This window comes from Zootoca vivipara, chromosome 4, assembly GCF_965207765.1.
Source record: "Zootoca vivipara chromosome 4, rZooViv2.hap1.1, whole genome shotgun sequence".
NCBI classification, from domain to species: domain Eukaryota; kingdom Metazoa; phylum Chordata; class Lepidosauria; order Squamata; family Lacertidae; genus Zootoca; species Zootoca vivipara.
Window position 1 is genome coordinate 86,030,837 of NC_142587.1, and position 23,878 is coordinate 86,054,714.

General features: G+C 45.2%; 1 protein-coding gene across 1 annotated transcript in view; it reads right to left on the bottom strand.

Moving 5' to 3' along the window:
* The window catches only part of ARHGAP42 (Rho GTPase activating protein 42), a 157,983-nt gene that overhangs the window by 106,858 nt on the left and 27,247 nt on the right, over positions 1–23,878 (bottom strand). Inside the window, exon 2 of the mRNA XM_035116468.3 lies at positions 11,493–11,588. Coding sequence (XP_034972359.1) covers positions 11,493–11,588 — 96 coding nt within the window. The remainder of the gene's footprint in view (positions 1–11,492; positions 11,589–23,878) is intronic.

Below are 23,878 nucleotides of genomic sequence, written 5' to 3' on the forward strand. Positions count from 1 at the left end.
TTGAGGTAGGTTAAGAATTTAAAGAAAAGTCACTTGCCCCAGGCACAGTCCATATACAGTCATACCTCGGTTTACAACCGCCTCGGTTTACAAATACTGCGGACCCATCTGGAATGGATTAATTCACTTTCCATTACTTTCAATGGGAAAGTTCGCTTCAGGTTAAGTACGCTTCAGTTTAAGTACAGACTTCCAGAACCAATTACACTCATACTTCGGGTTAAGTACACTTCAGGTTGTATACTCCACGGACCCGTCTGGAACGGATTAATCCACTTTCCATTACTTTCAATGGGGAAGTTCGCTTCAGGTTAAGTACGCTTCAGTTTAAGTACTCCGCGGACCGTCTGGAACGGATTAATCCACTTTCCATTACTTTCAATGGGAAAGTTCGCTTCAGGTTAAGAACAGACTTCCGGAACCAATTGTGGTTGTAAACCGAGGTACCACTGTAGATATTGGCCAGTTTCTACCTCTTTTTCTTAATGGTGACTGCTCCTGCTCAGGCTGCACAGAAAAAGCAATTTCATTCCTGAAATTCATTCTGATTGTGCAGATAAAATATAACCAATGGAATTCTACAGGATGGGGTATTAGTGTGTGAAAACAGTCCAGATCCAATGATCTCCAGATGGTGGATATGTCAGGCACCATCCTGGCACCCAGGCATCTTCATTTGGTTGCACGTGGTCAAAAATCAGGTGCAAAATGCGCCTGGCACCTGGCTAATTTCGAACACTGCGCTGCCACCCCAGCTCCATCTGAACCGCTTCTGAGAATGTGAATCCAAATTCTTCCCGAATTTTGGCTCACAGGACAATGTCTCCGCTTCTGAAGAATTCAGGGGAAATCCATGCTGAGAAGGGTTGTCTCAAGGATTCAGATGCACACCCCAAAATACCAGAAGCAGTTGGGCAAAAACTAGGTCTAGTTGTAAATAAAGACAAGGGAAGTTCCACACTTTATAAAGAAACAGGAGGAAGTGATGGTTGCCAATTTGGACGGCTTGAAAAGAGGATTAGGCAAATTAACGGAGGATAAAACTATCAATGGCTGCCATTCATGACAGCTAGGCTCTGCTTCCCCAGGCAGAGGTAGTAATGTTTCTGAACACCAATTGCTGGAAACCGCAGGTGGGGAGAGAGCTCTTGTGTTCAGGTCCTGCTTGTGGGTTTCCCCCAGGCATCTGGCAGGCCACCGTGAGAACAGGATGCTGGACTAGATGGGCCATTGGCCTGATCCAGCAAGCTCTGGATTACGTTAGCTAAAAAGGACTGGACTACAGAGTAATGTGTAAATCAATGTTTAAACACAGAACAGGGAAGTTGTTTGAGATCTTAAAATGATTGCTGCTTCATTATACTTTAATGTCATCGATCCTTCGGAAAGTTGAGGCCACTTTGCATGGGGATCATAGTGGCTTCCTGTGCAGGCAATGAATTTAGGTTAATCCCTTCAAAAGCGAAGCAAACTTTTGCCACAGAATTAAGTACTCCAAGGCCATATTTTGGTCCATCCGCTATCTAGAAAGTCATAAATAACACCTGTATGTATTTGACTGGAGTGAAGCAAGATCCTTGTCTCAAGGGGGTTTCTTCCAACCAATCGATATATCATCTTGAATTGCTGACATGGTTGCTTCCAAGTCCCTTTCCTTAATCATGTGAACACTTGATAAATCTTCCACATTTTGAGCCAATTTGCACCTAGCCTGGAATGTGAACTTTTCACTTCGAGTCGAAGAGCCAAGGAACTGCCCATCCTCTCTCAGAAGATGGATTATACTGATCCACCACACATACATCTATGCCAAGAGAAGTTTAACAATGGGTACTGTAAATCACTCTTAAAAACTAAATTATTAACTTGGTTTCTTTCCCAATAAATTTACACACGGTCTCTTTTTTACTGAATTACTTATTGCTTTCGTCACTGGTCAAGGTTGAGAAGACAAGACGTGCTAAAGAAATTAATGGGGGTATGTGTGAGAGAGAGAGGAATCCATCCCTCCTGAGGAAAAATGTTAACAAAGGGCAAAACCTTGGAGCCAGGAACTGGGTGAGCATGTGACCAACACAACCCCAATGCTCAAGATATCCATGGAGCTGGAAAAGAATTGATGGGCCCAGGGCTTCCGGGTTCAGCGCCAGCGCCGATCGGCAGGGTTTCGTCTCGTCTCCGAGACGGCCCGTCCCTGCTAGGAGTGGGGAGGGCAGCGAGAGCGACGCTGCGCCCCTTAGAACCTCGGGAAGGGCGTCCCGGGGGCTAATTTGCTCGGCACAGCCCCAATCCGGACTCCCCAACCCTTCGGCTAGCTCTAATAAGAGCTCCGGAGCGAGGAGGGTAGAAGTCGCGGGGGCCATTTTGAGCGGCAACGTTATTCTAGCAGGGAGAAGCTTCAAGCCGAAGGCGGAGAGCGCTGGATTCTTCCGAAAATAAAACGATTGGAAACAAGACTGTAAGTAACCTCACGATTTGGATTATAAAACAATTTGGATCTGGGAGAGAGGGGAGAAAAGAGGAAGCCACCCCCCCCCACGGCAACAAAAGAGACAGTAAATAGAAACCCGAAGCCGTAAACAGAAGATTTGCAATTCAAAAGGATCCCTCAAAGGCATCAAAGAGAATCTCCCCTTTGATGCAGGGTGAAAGGGGAGAGAGACTGTGGTTGTGAGTGCCCTGCAGCAAGAGGTAAAGACTAAGAAAAACCTTTCTTTTCCTCGGGAGCCAGCAGCCCAGACAACCCAGTGAGTTGATCAGGATTTATAAGTCAATTTTTATTTCACTTTGTATTTCTGGACTTTGTGGAATTTCTTTTTTGGTTTAAATGTTTGTGAAATGTGAGTTCGAACTTTATTGTTAATAAGACTTGAAGAATGCAGCCAGTTTGTTAAAATGGAGTCGAGAAAATAAACTGTGATTATATTCCACCCCACGTGACAAGTTTTGACCTTGGCAGGATTGAACTATGTCAACAAAAAAGTGTTCCCCTGAGTTCCAGCGGTCTGTTTTGACCTTAATGTGGGAAACAAGAATAGAACTATGTCAAGAGGAGACACGACGGCAAGAGTTACAGCAACAATTTCAGATGGTGATGGCAGAATTTGATTTTTTAGAAGATGAAGCTTTTGACACTGAAAAAGATGAATGTGAGAATGACAATGATGGTGACTGTGATTTGGAAGGAAAAGATGAAGATGAGGACTGTGATGATTCAACACAAAATGAAGCACACCACGAAAAAAATGATGACTTTACTCTACAAAAAGTTGGATGGAGTGCCCTGCCTTTGAGGGGGGCACGATTGGTATTACTGGAACTCCAGAACGCCCACAGGGAAGAAGGAAAAAATATGCAGAGAAGAGAAGAAATTCAGGGGTCCTGTATGGTGGCCTGGATGGCAAAAGACTGTAAACAGGGGGTGGGGTGAAGGGAAAGTGATGTTGTGATTATAAGGATGGATTAACAGGTTTATAACTGGTCTGCTGATTATGGAATTTGCTGGATTGGGGGGGTGGAGCCGGTAATCGGGGATGTAAGGTTAAATAGAGAATAGTTATAGTTTTAAAAGTGAATGGATTTTGGAAAAATGTGAAAATATGGAGGCTTATAGAGGGAGTAAAAATTAGGCACGGGAAGATAAAATGGGAGTTTGATTTTTCAGTGATTTGAATATTAGATGAAAATGTTAACAATTGATTTATAAGTTGTATAAGATACAAAGGTGTACTTTTATAAAGTAAGAAACTGTTGCAGATGATAAAAAAGGGATGAAAACCGGGGAAGGGGGGGAGGGGAAGCCCACAAAATATGGTTTTACAATTATGAATGTAAGAAAAAAATTTCTGTTTTGTATTGTTTTTTTCTCTTTTTTTGCCCTTTCTTTTTTCTCTTTTTTCCTATTTCTATTTTTCTCTTTTTTTGGTATGACAATAGATGGTTGGATGGATGGCCTCCTGCGTACTGCCCTGGTTTGCTGGAGCTCCCTGGTGGCAGGGGGGGGCTTTGGGGTCAGGGGAGGGGGAGGAGGACAGAAATCCAAGCATAAAATGGACCATCTCTGACTGTTCACATACATGGGATACTTCTGTGGCAGGGGAGGACCCATGTGGGTGGGTAGGAAGGAGGTGGAAAAGGTGTTTATGTATGTACCGTTTTCTTTTTCTTTCTTTTTTTTGTATTTTGTAAAATTAATAAAAAGTATGTTTAAAAAAAAAAAAAGAATTGATGGGCCCAGAGGCTCAACGCTCCTCTGACTTTGCCTGGCACATAATGCACAGGATCTTTGGCGAGCTGTGCCACTCAATTCTGGCCTCTCTTCTTATGGCATCTGAAGGCACTTAGCTCTTTCAGGTGATGAGCCATGCAGTGAGGAACTGGGCAAAGCAAGGAAAGGATAGCGCAGGTGGGCATGAACTTCATCAATGGCGGAAGGGTGGGAATTTTGTTTGCTTTCAAAAACGCATTATTTCATGAGCTTACATAGAGACCACAACAGCTGAGCTTTGAGCCCAACGCTCTCCATAGAGACCTAGCTGTGTAACTAGGATGGATATGGTAAGAGTGACGTCTAAAATTGATGGCGTAAGCTGCTTTATACTCTCCACCCCCATCGCTCAGCCCAGATACTGAGGTCCAGCTCCGAGGGCCTTCTGGCGATTCCTCACTGCGAGAAGTGAGGTTACAGGGAACCAGGTAGAGAGCCTTCTCGGCAGTGGTGTCCGCCCTGTGGAACGCCCTCCCATCAGACGTCAAGGAAATGAACAACTATCTGACTTTCAGAAGAAATCTGAAGGCAGCCTTGTACAGGGAAGTTTTTAATGTTTGATGTTTTCGTGTGTTTCTAACATTTTGCTGGGGCAACCCACTTGGATAGGCGCCATACTCAGATGATGATGATGATGATGATGATTACATCATCACCATCAGTCTATTTAGTTCAGTATTGTCTACACTGACTGGCAGCAGCTCTCCAAGGTTTCAAATAGAAAACATTCTTAGACCTAGAACCTTCTGCATGTACAGCAGCTGCTGTTCCACTGAGTTATGGTGGCCTCCAGCACAACAGACCCAATTGGTTGGGTTTCCACATGGTTTTCCACATGTGTCAATGCACAGCACACTTGAGCTTCTTGTGAAGGGGCTACACCCAAACCGACAAAGCTCCCCGGACCTTCTCCTCTTCTTCAGCAATTGCCATCGGCCCAGCCAATGGTAGAGCAGTAGGCAAAGAAAGTTCAATTAAGATGCCACGTACGGATTGCTCAATGGCTAGGAAACAAACAAGAGACAGCAATGAGAAGAATCCAGTGGTGATAATGGCGGAGAGTCTCTGCAGAGGGGAGTGTGGTTCACAGAAGCTGACATGCCCAAGGACCCTTCAAAAATGCCTTTAATTCAGTTGGTAGAGCATGAGACTCAATCTCAGGGTTGTGGGTTTGAGCCCCATGTTGGGCAAAAGGGAGTTGGACTATGATCATCTTTATGGTCCCTCCCAACACTATGATTCCATGTTTCTAAGAAAATCTGGAGCTGGCACTGGCCTTTCCTTTTCCTTTCCAACGCATGTTCATCCACTTGTATCCTCAGCACAACTAAGATGTGGATTAGACAGAAACAAGTAGCTTGTGCAATACCACCCAGCAAGCTTCAAGGCTGAACAGCCAAGCTTTGAGCCCAACACTCTCCAGGCCATGTCCAATGCTCTATCTCTCCCCCCCCCCGCGCCCTGCCCAGCCTTCTGGTATGTATGCTAATAGGTAAAGGTAAAGGGGCCCCTGACCATCAGGTCCAGTCGTGTCCGACTCTGGGGTTGCGGCGCTCATCTCGCTCTATAAGCCAAGGGAGCCGGCGTTTGTCCGCAGACAGCTTCCGGGTCATGTGGCCAGCATGACAAAGCTGCTTCTGGCGAACCAGAGCAGCGCACCGAAACGCCGTTTACCTTCCCGCCGAAGCGGTCCCTATTTATCTACTTGCACTTTGATGTGCTTTCGAACTGCTAGGTGGGCAGGAGCTGGGACCGAGCAATGGGAGCTCACCCCGTTGCAGGGATTCGAACCACCGACCTTCTGATCAGCAAGCCCTAGACTCTGTGCTTTAACCCACAGCGCCACCTGGGTCCCTTTTTGTATGCTAATATTAGTCTGCAAACAAAACCCATACCTCTTAGCACAAAAAGCACACATGCACACACGCTACAGAATGGAGAAACAATTTCTGCTATCCACTTGGAGTCCGTAAGGCACATGCACACCTGACATCTCAATAACTGCAGCTGTATAATCTTTACATGTGGGTGGCTGCGTGTGGGTGAAGCAATAAAAAGCAGTGGAAGGGTTTTGAAAAACAAAGCAAAACTTGTGTCTCGTTAAATAGCTTCTTGCTTTCCAGAACACCTGCCCAAAATACTCTTGAACTCCGGGGGGGGGGGGGGGGAGAGAGACGGAAGAATTTTCAACATATTTTCCCACAGCCAAAGTCTTCACACTAAGCAAACTTACTAGCTGGAAAGTTGGCAGAAATGAAGGTTTGGGAGTCTGGTCAATACATCATTCCCAAGCACCAGTTAACTAGTCAGCTGAATTCAGTCAAATATTACAGGTAGGTAGCCCTGTTGGTCTGCCGTAGTCGAAACAAAATAAAAAAATTCGTTCCAGTAGCACCTTAAAGACCAACTAAGGCTGTCATTGGTATGAGCTTTTGTGTGCATGCATCTGAACAGGGGCAAGAGTAATGGCCCCATGCTCTTAGACCTGAAAGTTTTGGGGTCACTCATGTGCACGCCCCCCCCCCACTTAGGGATAGACAAACTCTCCTACAAACTCTCTGCTAAAATGCTTCTACCCTTCCAGTTAAGCCACCTGGTCTTCCACCAAAAATTGAAAGGAAGCATGAACACCCTCCAAGGTCTTCAGCTTGTCAGGGGAGGGATGCAGAGGAGGGAGTCATTCTGTGACTTTGGAAAAGCAAGAGATCCTTCCCCTCCCCCACCATGCATTTCCCATGCACACCTGAGGGGGGGGTGGGAAGCTACCAGTGCATGACCTATTGGGTTCACAAAACGAATTACGTTATCTATTAACATTCAGCGAAACACATGTAGCACTAGAGGACAACACAGACAAACGCCCGAGGCCAAGGAGTCATCGGCCACAGTTAATCATGAGCCAGCAATCTACGCCAGATCAAAAACTATCTGATTCCGTGACCGCTAACGCTCAGTGATCCCTTACTAATTTTCTCCACCACATCACAGAGGAGGAATTCTGCTTCATTATGCAGCCCAACCAGGAAGCCACATTCTCCCGGCTCTGTGAACCGTAGGTGGCTGTGGGTTTCTTAGGTAAGCTACTCAACACCTTGTAATTTACAGCTTAAGGCTTTTGGTATTGCTTTTCGGAGGTGAGAACATCTGGGAACTCTATGAAATGGCTTTGTCGCAGCCTTACTGGGCTAAGAGCACTAGGTAAGTATCATGGTAGGTTTTCAAGCCCTTTAAACACACATTGCACCCAGGACTAATAAACACAAGTGCCTGAGGATCTGTGGAAATCATTTCACAATGATCTGAAGTCTGGGGTGAACTAATAATCTCCTAAAGACTACCCCCATTCCTACTCAGCTAACCCCATCTACCTTCCACTGCAGTGACTATCAAAATTGCCACCACTGCAGTGACTATCAAAATTGCCATCAATTTTGTGACTATCAAAATTGCCACCACTGCAGCTGTAATACTCTTCAAATCCACCCTCTACTTCTGCACTCCAGACACAAACTTCAAAAATAGTTTGTTACCATTATGTTTTGTTTTCATTCATGAAATGAGTCTTTCCTTGACTTTTAAGTGAGGGTTGAGGGATCCTTTTTCCACCCACATGGGCAATGGCCCCACTCTGGCCTCCATCTAGGCAAGGCAAGAGTCCTTAGCACACTTCAAGGACACATTACGGACAAGCAAAAATGCACATTACCCAAGAGGAGAGGTTTTTAAATCCATTAGCTCTAACATACTTAAAGGTGCTCAAAACTCAACAAGCTACTGAAGCCACTTCCGCCACACACACCTACCTTCACTCTTAGGGAGTGGCAGGGAAAAGGGAGGAGAGAGGAACAAGATATTTCCTCTGGGGAGTAACCTTGAGGAATATTTGTGCAAGCACGAAGGACAAAGACGGGAGCTGTTAAGGAGGCTATATGACTTAAATAGCTGTGAGTTTACATACTGGCAAATATTTGCACACATTAGTGCCACCTAAGTCACTTGCCCTTTTGTGATAAGAGAGACCTTGCTTCCATTTGAACACCGGAAGCTGCCTTATGCTATGTCATTAGTCCATCAAGCTTGGTTTTTTATCTATACTGACAGGCAGTGGTTCTCTAGTGTTTTGGACTGGGGTCTCTCCCAATCGTACCTAGAGATTCTGGGGGTTGCACCAGGGAGGGGCATTCTGCATTCAACGTCTGCCCCTGAGCTGCAGCCCTTCCCCAAAGGGAAAAAAGTTCTACCGTCAAGACCAGAACTTGCAGATTCAATTCTTACTTGACTTGATTTACGAACCTTGATTCCAGCAAACTACTATGATCCGCTCATGCCCAAATTTTGCTCAACTCTTCGATATGCATGAGACAAGTGCATTTATTGGGGGAACCTTGTGAAGTTGACCCTTAAGAAGAGTGGGAATGAGGGAAGAGACATTGCAAGGCAAGCTTCGTACGTTGCCTTTCAGGAAAGAGAGGGAAATCTGAGAATGTCCCTGTCTAGAGAATGCTTCCCAAGAGCAGTGATAAATGAGCCAGTGCAAATAGGGCTTTACAGCTGGGAGACAGGAGTAAGTGAGCCTGGAGAACTTTTGCAAAACACATGTGTTAGGCAGGGAACAGAAGTAAACCATACCAAACACTTAAACACTTTCAACAGTCATGGCTTTCCCCAAAGAATCTGGGACCTGCAGTACTGTGAGGGGTCTAAATCTCGGAATCCTACACAAACTACAGTTCCCGGTATTCTTTGAGGGGAGTGGTGGCTTTTAAAGAGCTTGAAATGTATGGTCTGAATGTGAGCCTAAGCTAAGAGAGTCAGTTGAAGCCAAGTAGCTCTGCCAACTGCAGAAATGTGTGTTTCATTTAAAATTGGGGCAAAACTGAGTTACAAAGTCAGCCTTTCGTTTGTCACATACGGGGAGCAGGCACTGCTTCTTCGTACCAGAATCGTGGCTGTGTGGACCCGAGAGGTCACCATCTTGGAATTGAGTCTTGGAAATGAACTTCTTGGCTGCCTAACTTTTTACTACATTTCCCCTCTTCTTTTCCTCATCCCGCTCATTCCTCATGCCTTTGTCTGATCAAGAGTTCCAGAGAACTCAAAAGCTTTGCCAAACTCCTGTCGCATTTTGGTTGGTCCTAATAAAAGGTATTACCCAACTGTGGAATTTGAAGCGGTTGGGGTCCCTCACCCTGGACGAATACTGCCAGCTATACTTTTTATGTGCCAAACAAACAAACAAAAGAAAGAGTTAATGGCCCAAAAATGCAGTCAGATGGGCAACATATAAAATAACAACAATAACTACTACTACCGGTACTACTACTGCTACTACTACTACTAATCCTGTTCCCAGTGGCCACCCAGATGTCTATGGGAGTCCCAAAAACAAGACCTGAACTTCGTAGCACAGTCTAAGTGAACACACTCTCATTTTAGTTCCATTGAATTTTTATTTTTTTAAAAACCCACCAGGCACTTGACATGGAATTGATCCAAATGTCACCCATTCCCTGCCAATTTATAGTTCTTATCCAGTTTCAGAGATGAAAGCTCACTTCATGATAATGCATCTATCATCTGCGGCTGAAAGATTGCAAGTGTCATTTTGGAAGATGAAGGAATTGCAGTCATTAGCAATAGGGGGAATGATGTATTGCATTTTCAATCTAATGTCCATCTAGGAAGGATTAATATGGACATATCATACCACCCCACAGATAACACAGATAACTGCTAAAAATATATGGATTTTTACATGGTTTTCATTTCTTCACATTCTGCCATCTCTCTCTAGCCATCTCTCCCCATAGATGGTCAAAATGATCGGCCTTTCTTCAGCTGTAGCATCTCTCTCTCTCTCTCTCTCTCTCTCTCTCTGATTAACCACATGTAAACAGTTATTTTTAAAACCCCAAACAGTTTCAGGCTACATTTCAATATCTCATTGATTAAAAGTCAAGCTAACAGGATGAGAGCCATGAATCTTACGCCACTGCAGCCTTGGAAAAGCTTGAACTCGCACAAATCCACAGCATAAAAAAAAACTGGTGATCTGAAATTTGAACAGTGGGTGATCCTGTTCATATGAAAGAGCACATTACACAGCTCCTGCATACATTGTCCAACTGATTTAGAAACAGTGAAGCAGAATAGGAGCTATAAAAAGGATTAAGTGATTGTTGATATTAGCCAAGAATGGGAGAAACATAGCATGACGCTATCAATTTGAAGCAAGTTCAAAACTGCAATGCATGTAGAGATGGCATATTTATACAGAGGGCAGAAAGGAGAGCAGGTGGCACCCATGCTAGATAGGACAGTCAAACTCTGTAGCTGGCTCTCCCAGCCGAGATCCAATCCTAAAAGTATTCCAATGAGAATCATTATAATTATTGTCTCGCACAACCTATGCAATCTTGCAATGTTGCAATTATAATATTTTGCATTAGGAAGACTGATGTAGCAGTGATTTTAGATTGATGCCGGCAAACCGCATCAGATAAAAACTAGCTATAAAAACCCTCAGCTATCAAACACAACGTACAGTGCTGGCAAACCTTCCTGTACGTCAGTATGCACAAACACGCATCCACAAGTTGGGTCAGGAGGACATTAGAGGGCAGCAGGTCACTACTGGACTGGCCAGAGTTGGGAGGATCCTGGTGGAACCGGTTAGAGCAGGTTAGAACAGGGGAGGCTAGTCCAAACCTGAAGGGTCAGACCCAGGTGAGGAGAAAGACAATGAGAAAATGGCAGAGTGGTGGAAAAAACCCAAGGATCACGAGTTAGAGAGGAGGGGGATGTTTGAGGAGTGGGCAGGTGACAAAAGCATGATCATGGTGAACGTGAGAAACAGGGACTTCCCTTATGGTGGGTTTTTGGGGTGTTGGCAGGATGTGACCTATGCAAGAACACCACCTCTTTGGGGCTTGACCAATTGTCATTGGATGAAGGATGCACCTCTGGTTAAACATTGACAGTTCTTAAAATTTTCAATAAAAGGGGGCGCCTGCTTTCATTCTGGGCGACCTTCCGGATCCACATTCTGTCTCCCGCTGTGTTCTTTGTTGCGATCTCCCCACAGACTGAAAACCCATCATTCTGCCTATGCCTGGCTTCTGAACAGAAGTGCCAAGAGAAGACTGGTATTGTAAATCTAACAAGTTCTACTTTGCATCGGATTGAAATCTTAGTAAGGAGAGCAGAAGCGGTGCAGAACACTCACCAATACTAATTTCATCATCCGTCTCAGCATCTCCAATGCACTCAAACTGAAAATCTTGAAGCGACTGGGAAAACTTTTGTACTGCTATGGATAGATCTGTAAAAGAAAAAGATTGAAAATGATCAGAGCGTACACTGCGGAGAAATACATATTTGGATCACACACAGACACACACTCTCTCTCTCTCTCTCCTGTATCCTGGTATACTTGATTACATGATTCAAGGTGTTGCCAAACTGGCTGAAAATAAAATGCATCCGGTGAATCTGATACTTTATAGGCTAGGAAAAGGATTGGAATGCATGGCACTAAAATTACTACGGACCACTCCAATGCAGATCTAAAGACTGCAAATCCAATTATAGGATGCATCTGAAGACACTCAGGGCAGACAAGAAGGATAATGCAGGATCACATTATAACCTTGTTTGATGTAAACATTTAAGAAAATAAAAACAGAAAACACACACACACACCACAGATAGATAGGAAACAGGTACAATTTGGAGGATGGATGGCGGCTAACAGATTGAGGTTGAATCCTGACAAGACAGGAGTACTGTTTTGAGGGAACAGGGGGCCGGGGGGGGATGGAGGACTCCGCGGTCCTCAATGGGGTAACTGTGCCCCTGAAGGACCAGGTGCGCAGCCTGGGAGTCATTTTGGACTCACAGCAATCCATGGAGGTGCAGGTCAATTCTGTGTGCAGGGCAGCTGTCTACCAGTTCCATCTGAGAGACCCTACCTGCCTGCAGACTGTCTTGCCAGAGTGGTGCATGCTCTGGTTATCTCCCGCTTTGTTGTTTGTTGTTGTTTAGTCGTTTAGTCATGTCCGACTCTTCGTGACCCCATGGACCAGAGCACACCAGGCACTTCTGCCTTCCCCTGCCTTGTCGTGTCTGACTCTTCGTGACCCCGTGGACCAGAGCACACCAGACACTTCTGTCTTCCACTGCCTCCCACAGTTTGGTCAGACTCATGTTCGTAGCTTCAAGAACACTGTCCAACCATCTCGTCCTCTGTCGTCCCCTTCTCCTTGTGCCCTCATCTTTCCCAACATCAGGGTTTTTTCCAGGGAGTCTTCTCTTCTCATGAGGTGGCCAAAGTATTGGAGCCTCAGCTTCAGGATTTGTCATTCCAGTGAGCACTCGGGGCTGATTTCCTTCAGAATGGATAGGTTTGATCTTCTTGCAGTCCACGGAACTCTCAAGAATCTCCTCCAGCACCATCTCCAGCTTGGACTACTGCAATGCGCTCTATGTGGGGCTACCTTTGAAGGTGACCTGGAAACTACAACTAATCCAGAATGCGGCAGCTAGACTGGTGACAGGGAGCGGCCGCCGGGACCACATAACACCATTCCTGAAAGACCTACATTGGCTCCCAGTATGTTTCCGAGCACAATTCAAAGTGTTGGTGCTGACCTTTAAAGCCCTAAACGGCCTCGGTCCTATATACCCGAAGGAGCGTCTCCACCCCTATCGTTCAACCTGAGATCCAGCGCCAAGGGCCTTCTGGCAGTTCCCTCATTGCAAGAAGCCAAGTTACAGGGAACCCAGGCAGAGGGCCTTCTCAGCAGTGGCCTGTGGAAAGCCCTCCCACCAGATGTCAAAGAAATAAACAACTCTCTGACTTTTAGAAAACATCTGAAGGCAGCCTTGTTTAGGGAAGCTTTTAATATTTGATGAATTATTGTATTTTAATGTTTTCCTGGAAGCCGCCCAGCTTCCTGCAGCAAATTGGAAGCCGTGCCTTGGTTTCCGAACGTTTTGGAAGTCGAACGGACTTCCGGAATGGATTCCGTTCAACTTCCAAGGTACGACAGTATACCCTTCAGTAATTAATGCAAAATACATTACTTCTGGTAAATGAGCCACCATAGTGCTGGAGAGCCATGAAAATTTCTGCGCTGGGCGTTTTAGACAATTCTTCCCATGTACTATCTGAAACCAAAGGGTTCATGGGTTGCCAGGTGTGAAATATATTGGAATTATTTTCAGCTCTCCTACTTTCCTAATATGGTTGGTGCCAAGTCTAAAAAGACTTTTCCACACCAGATAGACCTCCTTATTTACTCAGGTCTTGGGGCGAGTGTGTCTCTCAAGTTTGTGGTTAGGATTATCAGTTGTAACTTCTACACGCGTTTTATGGTTTCATTATCTGATAGCTTTATCATTGCATTTGTAACCTGCTCTGGGATTCCTTTTCGTAACAAAGAGAGGAGGCTAGAAATATCTTAAGTAAATAAATGCACATGAAGATTTTAAGCTTTGGCCTCCACAGGAGAGGTCAGGCTAAACAGAAACGCCACTGCAATATTTGTAAAGTCTGAAGCACTTCAGTGAAATGGACATTCACTCTTTACAGCTCAATGGAAATGTCCCCCTTTTTTGTTGCTTCTGAGTTTATCAGAGGGGGTGAGCAGGCACTTGTCACCGCGGGTGGAGGGGGGGGGAGAAATCATAGAATCATAGAGTTGGAAGAGACCACAAGGGCCATCCAGTCCAACCCCCTGCCAAGCAGGAAACACCATCAACGCATTCTTGACATATGGCTGTCAAGGCTCTGCTTAAAGACCTCCAAAGAAGGAGACTCCACCACACTTCTTGGCAGCAAATTTCACTGTCGAACAGCTCTTACTGTCAGGAAGTTCTTCCTAATGTTTAGGTGGAATCTTCTTTCTTGTAGTTTGAATCCATTGCTCCGTGTCCGCTTCTCTGGAGCAGCAGAAAACAACCTTTCACCCTCCTCTATATGACATCCTTTTATATATTTGAACATGGCTATCATATCACCCCTTAACCTTCTCTTCTCCAGGCTAAACATACCCAGCTCCATAAGCCGTTCCTCATAAGGCATCGTTTCCAGGCCTTTGACCATTTTGGTTGTCCTCCTCTGGACACGTTCCAGCTTGTCAGTATCCTTCTTGAACTGTGGTGCCCAGAACTGGACACAGTACTCCAGGTGAGGTCTGACCAGAGCAGAACACAGTGGTACTATTACTTCCCTTGATCTAGATGCTATACTCCTATTGATGCAGCCCAGAATTGCATTGGCTTTTTTAGCTGCTGCATCACACAATAAATGACGGGCCGCACCCAGCAAGAAGCAGTTGCAGAGGGGAACTAGCCATGGGTGCAAGATGAAATGACCTCATTAAACAGAACAGAACAAGTGGTTTAATAGCACTGCTATGTATAGTCTGGGAATGGCTGCACCCTGTTCCAAAATTCAGCAACTAAATAGCGGGCTGACAGGCCAAACATCCAATCCACGAAACACAGTTGTTGCAGGGGTGTGTGGGTGTGTTTTTAAACTGGATGTCTGGAAGTTGAAGTTCTGGTTTATATCCCCCAAGTGCCCCTTCATAATGAGTTATAAATACATCTACAGATCATGCTTCTTAAGATTCACATTTAAATTTATCCCAATTTCAGATGTAGCACTACAGCTGCTGTTTGTTTCAATGGTTTTGGAAGCAAAGTGGACTGGACTGTTCTCCCTACTGGTCAAATGTCACCATTTTGGGGAAAGATATCACACTTTTCCCCATCCACACTAAGGACAGGATGTGTTTCGATTGAGAACTGTGGTTGTAGTCACACTCCAGATTTTCACCCTATTCATGGAGGAGAATAGATATCATGAACTTCTTGATTTAACTGTTTTGGTCTGAGCTAGGGATAACTTTTGTACTTTTATGCTGTGAACTGCCCTGAGGTCTTCGGATGAAGGACGGTACACAAATTTAATAAAGAAATAATAATAATAATAATAATAATAATCATCCTGCCAAAAATGGCTCATGAAATGACAGTTGCTCAAAATATATACCCAAAATGCCACACAGAATGTGGGAAACGACACAAATTTCCTTGCACACACAATAAATATAAAGACTCAGAACTATTCTGAATCTTTTGCAATTGTGAGAAAAGAGAAAGTGTTTTCATGTCTGCAATATTCGTCTTCAAGCAGAGGTCGGATAGCTATCTGTCATAGATGCTTCAGCTAAGATTCCTACATTGAAGGGGGGCTGGACTAGATGACCCTCTGTGTCCCTTCCAACTCTACAACTCTAGGTTTCTATGTGGAAGCATGCAGGAAAACCTGGAAAGAAAACAGCAGCTATAGTCCGACAAACAGTACATCTGAAAAGGCCCTACACACACAGAAAACAACAACAACAACAACAACAACAACAACAACAACAACAACAACAACAACAACCCACTGGTCCTGTGACCATTCTGAATACAATCTACTACATTAAACCACTACTAAACAACAACCCACCACTGGTCCTGTGACCATTCTGAATACAATCTACTACATTAAACCACTACTAAACTGCACTGAGGGATTTTTCCTACAATTGAACGGCATATAAATTTTATGGAATTAAGCGATCTAATGCTGTGTGCGTCTCCTATAAAAGCCCAAGCATTATAACCAGCAATTGCATGGAAACACCCTCTGCTTTGGGGGTTATGCGTCAACCCACAGACAGCTTGATGTGTCGAGTCAGAAACATATGGCATAGGGAGGGTTTTTATAAAAGGAAATGTTATTAGGGTTGTAAAACACCAAACCCATTTGTTACGCAAAATACTGAGCGAGATGAAGGCACTAGGAGAAAACACATCCCTCGGTAACGATCGCTTTTAAAGCAGTGGTTTTTTAGAACATCCTGCTTTCGGAGAATCGCTTTCCCACATCAGCTCAGATGGTAGAGCATAGGACTCTCTGCCTCAGGGTTGTGGGTTCGAGCCCCACATTGGGCAAAGGATTCCTGCATTGCAGGGGGCTGGACTAGATGACCCTCGTGGTCCCTTCCAATTTCACAACTTTGATAGAACTGGATGAATCGAAATGGCAGTCTGAACTTTTCAAAGCTTCACCAAGTTTGGAGAGTGGTGTTATCATTCCTGAGCAATACCACATACAAGACTGCTTGCAGGTTTATTCATCCGCCCTGCTTTTCTTTCATGCGGTACTCAAGCTGTCTAATAAAAAACGAACTAAAAACAAAGCAAGAGAAATAGCTTTTTTAAAAAGAGGCAACAGGAAACAACGCGAGGCGGTGATTCTTTGGCAGGAAAATAATCTGAGGGGCAAGGGAGAAGACCCCCTTCCCTTCAGTTTGCAGCTTCGGCAGTTGTATTGTACAAAACATTTGAGTTCTCCACTTAGCCGTTGTTCTGGTACATTTTCACAGTATAGAAGAGAGTGGGGGTGTGTACTTTATAAATAAAGGAGGACAAGACTGCTAACTAGTATGAGGTGTTTGTGCTTTGAATCTCAGGATCTCCCCCCTCTCTAATAATTATAATCATAATCATAACCATTTATTTATACCCCACCCGTCTGGCTGGGTTTCATGCCACCGTGGGACATCTCCCTTTTTTCACCCCCCGCTTTTCTTTTTCCACAGCTAAGATTGTAAACACGCCAGCTGGTAAAGCGATTATGCTCAGCGAAGCCTAGAAGAATTAAAATGGCTTTAAAATATGAATAAAGAAGTATTTTGTAAGTTAATATTACCGGGCATATCCAATGGGGCCCAACGATTAGAGCAGGCATACATAGGCAAACTCAGCCCTCCAGATGTTTTTTTGGACCACAACTCCCATCATCCCTAGCTAACAGGACCAGTGGTCAGGGATGATGGGAACTGTAGTCCCAAAACATCTGGAGGGCCGAGTCTGGGGGTGCCTGGATTAGAGGAACAGATAAGGGGGCTTTGAAGTCTTTACTGCCAACCATCCTATTCTGTTTCACCTCTGGTAGCCTCCCCCTTTACAACCCTGATTTTAAACCTCCTTTTCACAAACACCCCATTCCTCTCAACTGCTAGAGGGGAAAAAACAAATGTGCATAAAAATATTTTAAAGTAGTAGCAGTGAAGTAAGAACTGCATGCTGCAACACATTAGCAGCCAATGCAAGACATTTAAAGTACTATTATACCACTTTAGCAGTCCCTGCCCCCCCCAAAGAATCCTGGGAACTGTAGTTTTTTTAAAAAAGGGTGCTGAGGGTTATTTGGAGAGTCCTATTCCCCTGAGTGCTTTAGCGATCCCTCTTCCCAGGAAACTCTCTGGGACTTGTAGTTCTGTGGGGGGCATAGAGGCCCCCTAACAACTCTTTTAGCACCCTTAACAAACTACAGCGCCCAAGATTCTTTGATGGAAGCCAGGGGCGTACCCAGGATAAAAATTAGGGGGGGCAAGGGGTGGGGGCAAGGGGCAGGAGGGGAGAGCCACAGTGGGAGTGTGGGCGGGGCTACGTTGCCTGCGCCTCCCCGGTCTTCCGAGGAGGCGGCCCCAGGCTCCCGCTCCCGGCGCGAAGCTCCAGAGGCGCGTGGGGAACGCGAGCCTGTGGCTGCCTCCTCCGCTTACGCTCCCCACTCCTGCTTAGCGCTACTTCACTTACGTTCCCCGTGCGCCTCTGGAGCTTTGCGCCGGGAGTGGGAGCCTGGGGCTGCCGCGCCTGTGCCCCTCAGCCTTTTGCTTCGGGGGGGGGGCAATTGCCCCTTCCTGCCCCCCCCCTGCCTACACCCATGATGGAAGCCATGATTGTTCAAAGGGGTACGGTTAGAATGCATTACATATATGGTGCAGGCAAGACAGAAACAACAATAAATCAGGGAGAGAAAGAGCTGGGCAGGAGGGACTCTGTAAACTTTTTTTTTACAAAACCCACTGGCTTAGACCAACAGTCCTTTAACAGTGCAGAGACAGAAACTATGCAGCCAGCAGCAGCCTCTCTGTGCAAAGCCTTTTTCCTGTGGCCAGGTGTGAGTTATAGTCCAAAACTAGGAGGACATCAGTTTGCAGAAGGCAGGTCTATGGTCCAGCTTGCCCCCTCAGCAAAAACCAGTGCCTGAGCTGGCAAGCTTGAACATTTCTACAAAGGTAACTCTACAGTCATACCTCGGTTTAAGTACGCTTCGGTTTGAGTACTTTCAGTTTAAGTACTCCGCGGACCCGTCTGGAACGGATTAATCCACTTTCCATTACTTTCAATGGGAAAGTTCGCTTCAGGTTAAGTACAGACTTCCGGAACCAATTGAGTACTTAAACCGAGGTACCACTGTTCTATCTATCTATCTATCTATCTATCTATCTATCTATCTATCTATCTATCTTTTGCTTCAAAAGGATGGGGACACTTTTCTATCACCACTCTGAAATCCCTTATGATGAATCGGAAAGAGGCTATATTTTCATGCAGGGCAGGAAACCTGAGGCTTGCAGTCAGCCAAGGTAGTTCATCACCCCACATAATGTGTCATTCCCCCCCCCCCACTCTCTCAAACACAACTCTTATGGCTTCCCACCTGTAATAATGCCTTTCACGGGTCAGAATAAAACAGGGTCTCTGGCAGCGAAAACGAGACAAAAGCAGCCTCCTCAAAACCCCTCTGCTACCCTGATAAAGACAGTGACTGTTTGCTGGTTGTTTGCGAGAGACGTCAGCCAGTCAAAGGGGAAAACCCACGCTGTCGCAGAGCAGAGCACATCCTGCCCAAAAATGCAAAGGCAAAAAGGCCTTTTCGACAGAGCATTTTTTGTCCTCGTCAGTGAATGCTCTCTCACATATCTGCTCAATGCTTTGCATTTCCGTCGTGTGTCAGCTTGCAAGCAACAGAATAATAATGAGCCATGTTATGCCGTTTGGGGGTTGACTTCTCTCTTCAAAGTTAGGGATGCAAGCCAGAACTGCTCCTAATATAAAGAAGTGGACTGGAGGCAGGAGGCAGGAAGGTTTATAAACAGGAGTCCCACTATTCCTCTTCTTCCGTACATTTGAAGTCGTTCAACAAAAGAAAGGTGAAAAAGTGATCCTCTACTGCCCCACTCTCGCTCTTTCAGGACCTGAAATACAACCTGTGGATCATCAAACTCGGCCTTCCACCAACCTAGTCTTCTCCAGATGTTTTGGACTACAATGGCTGGGCTGGCACAAATGGGAGTTGTAGTCCACAGCATCTGTGAGAGCACCAGGTTGGCAAAGGCTGATTTAACATTTTCCATTTTTCACTATGTACATTGCTACCTTTGAAGGTGACCCGGAAACTACAACTAATCCAGAATGCGGCAGCTAGACTGGGGACTGGGAGCGGCTGCCGAGACCACATAACACCAGTTTTTGAAAGATCTACATTGGCTCCCAGTACGTTTCCGAGCACAATTCAAATTGTTGGTGCTGACCTTTAAAGCCCTAAACGGCCTCGGTCCAGTATACCTGAACACCCCCATCGTTCTGCCCGGACACTGAGGTCCAGCACTGAGGGCCTTCTGGCGGTTTCCTCGTTGCGAGCAGCCAAGTTGCAGGGAACCAGGCAGAGGGCCTTCTCAGTGGTGGTGCCCGCCCTGTGGAACGCCCTCCCATCAGATGTCAAAGAGAAAAACAGCTACCAAATTTTTAGAAGACATCTGAAGGCAGCCCTGTTTAGGGAGGCTTTTAATGTTTAATAGATTTTTTTATTTCATTTTTCTTTTGGAAGCCGCCCAGAGTGGCTGGGGAAACCCAGCCAGATGGGCAGGGTATAAATAATAAATTATTATTATTATTATTATTATTATTATTATTATTATTATTATTATTACTGGCTCTTGCACACTAAGATCTGGCTTACTGCTGTCATGATTTCAACTTTCCTCCACTGCAAACAAACCAAACAGAAATTTGCCGGTCCACAAAAGCTTTGCATACTACTACTACTTCTTTTTTAAAGCATTTTCAGTCTCCAGTGGCCTACCACACTAAAAATAGACACATAGTGGTAACCGTAAGATTTTGAAATGTATAGTTGGTGCAAGGCAAAGGAGTCAAGATTTCCAAAGTTCTTTGATGTGGCGAATCGGACTTTAGCTATGGAGTTTTAGATTTCAGCTAGAGCTCAAGACAATGAACAGTACGTATATTGAAGAAATCCTGAAACACACACATATATCAGTAGTGCAAAAAAAAAGAATAAAAGGATTTAAAAGTACAATAGTCATTAAAAATATCGCATCACAGCTGTCTGGTAAGTTAAAATCCTGTGAGGGGGCAACCATTCACGACCCAAAAGCTTCCCTGGAAAAAAAAATTCTAACCACTCAGAAGAAGGCCTTAAAGAGCCTTGAAGAAGTCACCTACCTGTTCCCAACTAGGAATATTTCTGGGATACTGGCATCGCCCCTATTCTTGTGTCCCAAAGTTCTTAGTAGATCGGTAGATGTTTATAGGAAGAGAACACGGTCCTTCAGCTATCCAGGCCCCATACTGTACGAAGGGTTTTTACGATCACATTTGCCTTTCATTTTCTTTTCCAGTTTGGTCCAATTTGATAGGGGAGTCACATGCTCCCAATATATGGTCATTCTTGATAGCCTGGCCACCATGTTCTGGACCAGATGCAGATCTAGTTTGCTCATGACTAGAACTGGGCAATATATTGGTAAATTGTCCAAAACTGGTATGGAGTTTAGATCACTGTATCAGTTTTAGACCAGCAATACATCGCGCCAGCTGAAACTGCCTGCCGACAGGAAAGACAGATGGAGTCTGAAAAGGTCTAATTCAGTCACATTTTATATAAAGATTCCATCAACGGTGTCTCCGAAAATTCTTACACATCACGTGGGAAGACAGGCGAACTAATATCAGTGTACTGGAAGAAGCAAAGATCACCAGTGTTGAAGCGATGATTCTTCAACATCAACTTTGTTGGACTGGTCATGTTGTGCGGATGCCTGATGATCGTCTTCCAAAGCAACTTCTCTATTCCGAACTTAAAAATGGAAAGCGTAATGCTGGTGGTCAACAAAAGAGGTTTAAAGACTGTCTCAAGGCAAATCTTTAAAAATGTAGTATAAAAACTGACAACTGGGGAACACTGGCCTGCGAGTGCTCCAGTTGGAGACCAGCCTTTACCAAAGGTGTCATGGGCTTTGGAGAAACTCGATCTCAGGACGCAAAGGAGAAACGTGCTAAGAGGAAGGCACGCTTGGCAAATCCACACCGTGATCAAGTCCCACCCGGAAACCAATGTCCCCACTGTGGAAGGATGTGTGGATCCAGAATTGGCCTCCACAGTCACTTACGGACCCATTGTTAAAACTGTGTTTATGGAAGACAATCTTACTCGGCTCTGAGTGATCGCAGAAGAAGAAGAAGAAGAAGAAGAAGAAGAAGAAGAAGAAGAAGAAGAAGAAGAAGAAGAAGAAGAAGAGAAGAAGAGAAGAAGAAGAAGAAGAAGAAGAAGAAGAAGAAGAAGAAGAAGAAGAAGAAGAAGATATACTACCAAATCTGTACACCGCTTGGAGATTAGCAGTTTTGAGCAAGTGGTTTACAAATCACATTTTCCAATTAAATAAGGGAATCTGTCATCTTCGTCGTAAACAGCCACTGACAGAGGCTATGACTCAGGCTCTGTGTGCGCATAGGCAGAGAGGACGCACACCCTGAACTTTGCTTCAGTAAATGAGTTCATATAAAGGCATATAAAGGCATATTCTGAGCAAGAAGCATGTTGGAAAATATGCTTCTGAGCTTTGACGGCAACATGCCACTACTTTCCCGAGAGGATTCCTCTGGCATGGCAGCCTCTCTGGTGAAATGTTTTACATGCACAGCCACCACTCAGCAACAGCGATGCCAAAGGATGGCATGTCGCATCAGACCTCTATCATGCCACTGTAGACAGATTTTTCATCCCATGCACAGGCATCAGCCCAAAACGCCCGGTTTTTACGCCGTGCTAAAATCAGAGGTAGCCCATGTGGTGACTTCCAGATGTTGCTGGAATAGAAGTCCCATCATCACCATCATGGCTAGAGCTGGAGCGGATGGGACTTCCATCTGTGGCACATCATATTGACTACCCCTACACTGAACCATGATTTCAATCAACCCATAATTAAAGCAGCAGTGTCAAGCTACCCGTAAACTACTTGTTACTTCACTGCAGTCTGTCATATCAACTCGCTCCAACTGACACACGAGTACAACATACAGTGGTACCTCGGTTTACGAACTTAATCCATTCCGGAAGTCCGTTCTTAAACCAAAACCGTTCTTAAACCGAGGCACACTTTCCCTCATGAGGCCTCACGCTGCCAGTGCCCTTCCACCGTTCGGCTTCCGTTCTTAGACCAAGGTAAAGTTCTCAAACCAAGGCACTATTTCCGGTTTTGCGGAGTTTGTAAACCAAATCGTTCTTAAACCGGACTGTCCTTAAACTGAGGTGCCACTGTAATATGAACTATGGTGTGTTTCAAACAAGTTCATTAGAAACTATGGTTTAGCACCAAGAGTGCTGGACCTTTTTTGGGTCAGGGGTTGCGTTCCTTTCTTAGCCACCTTCCAGCGGTGGGTGGTGTCATAGGGAGAAATGGATGCGGCAATGAATGTAAATTTTATCTTTGCATACCGGTAGTAAGCTAGTTTCTACCCATGTGTGCCTCCTCGTCCTCCATCAGGAATGCAAGAGGCCTTTTCAGAGTTCAAGACCATATTCCAGCCATGCAAAAACAGCCAAGAAGCAAGGGCCAGGGAAGGATGTGACCTTGAGGAGAGTCTAGAGCAGGCACCCCCAAACTCGGCCCTCCAGATGTTTTGGGACTACAACTCCCATCATCTCTAGCTAACAGGACCAGTGGTCAGGAAAGATGGGAACTGTAGTCCCAAAACATCTGGAGGGTCGAGTTTGGGGATGCCTGGTCTAGAGTCTAGTTCAGAGTAACGTCCAAACGTGCCCAACACTTCAATGGAGGCATTTTACGGATTCAGCTGCATGTCAGAGAGCATTGCACACGCATGTACGACTCAGCCCTTGCTGGGCGGTGCTCTGTAGGGCCAGCTCACATGATTTCCCTTAAACGAACCCGACTCTAAGGATCAAGTCCAAGATTGCTAATGGCACCCTTTCATCCACAGCCCAGAATTGAGCAGGACTTTAACTCTATGAAGCAATTGAAGCAATTAACTGCCAAGAGGCACTTGACAGCTGCTTGACCTGCCCTTGAGCAAACGCTCAACATTTTTTGGCCAAGGTACCTTGAGACTGACCCACGTGACAGCGCTAGGTCGGGCCTTCGGCATGCAAGCCTTTTCTTTTACTTTGACTGAACCCAAAGGGTGCTCATCAATGGCTTCTCCTCATCCTGGAGAGTGGTGACTAGTGGGGTGCCACAGGGTTCTGTCTTGGGCCCAGTCTTATTCAACATCTTTATCAATGACTTGGATGATGGGCTTGAGGGCATCCTGAGCAAGTTTGCAGACGACACCAAATTGGGAGGGGTGGCTAACACCCCAGAGGACAGGATCACACTTCAAAATGACCTTAACAGATTAGACAACTGGGCCAAAGCAAACAAGATTTTAACAAGGAGA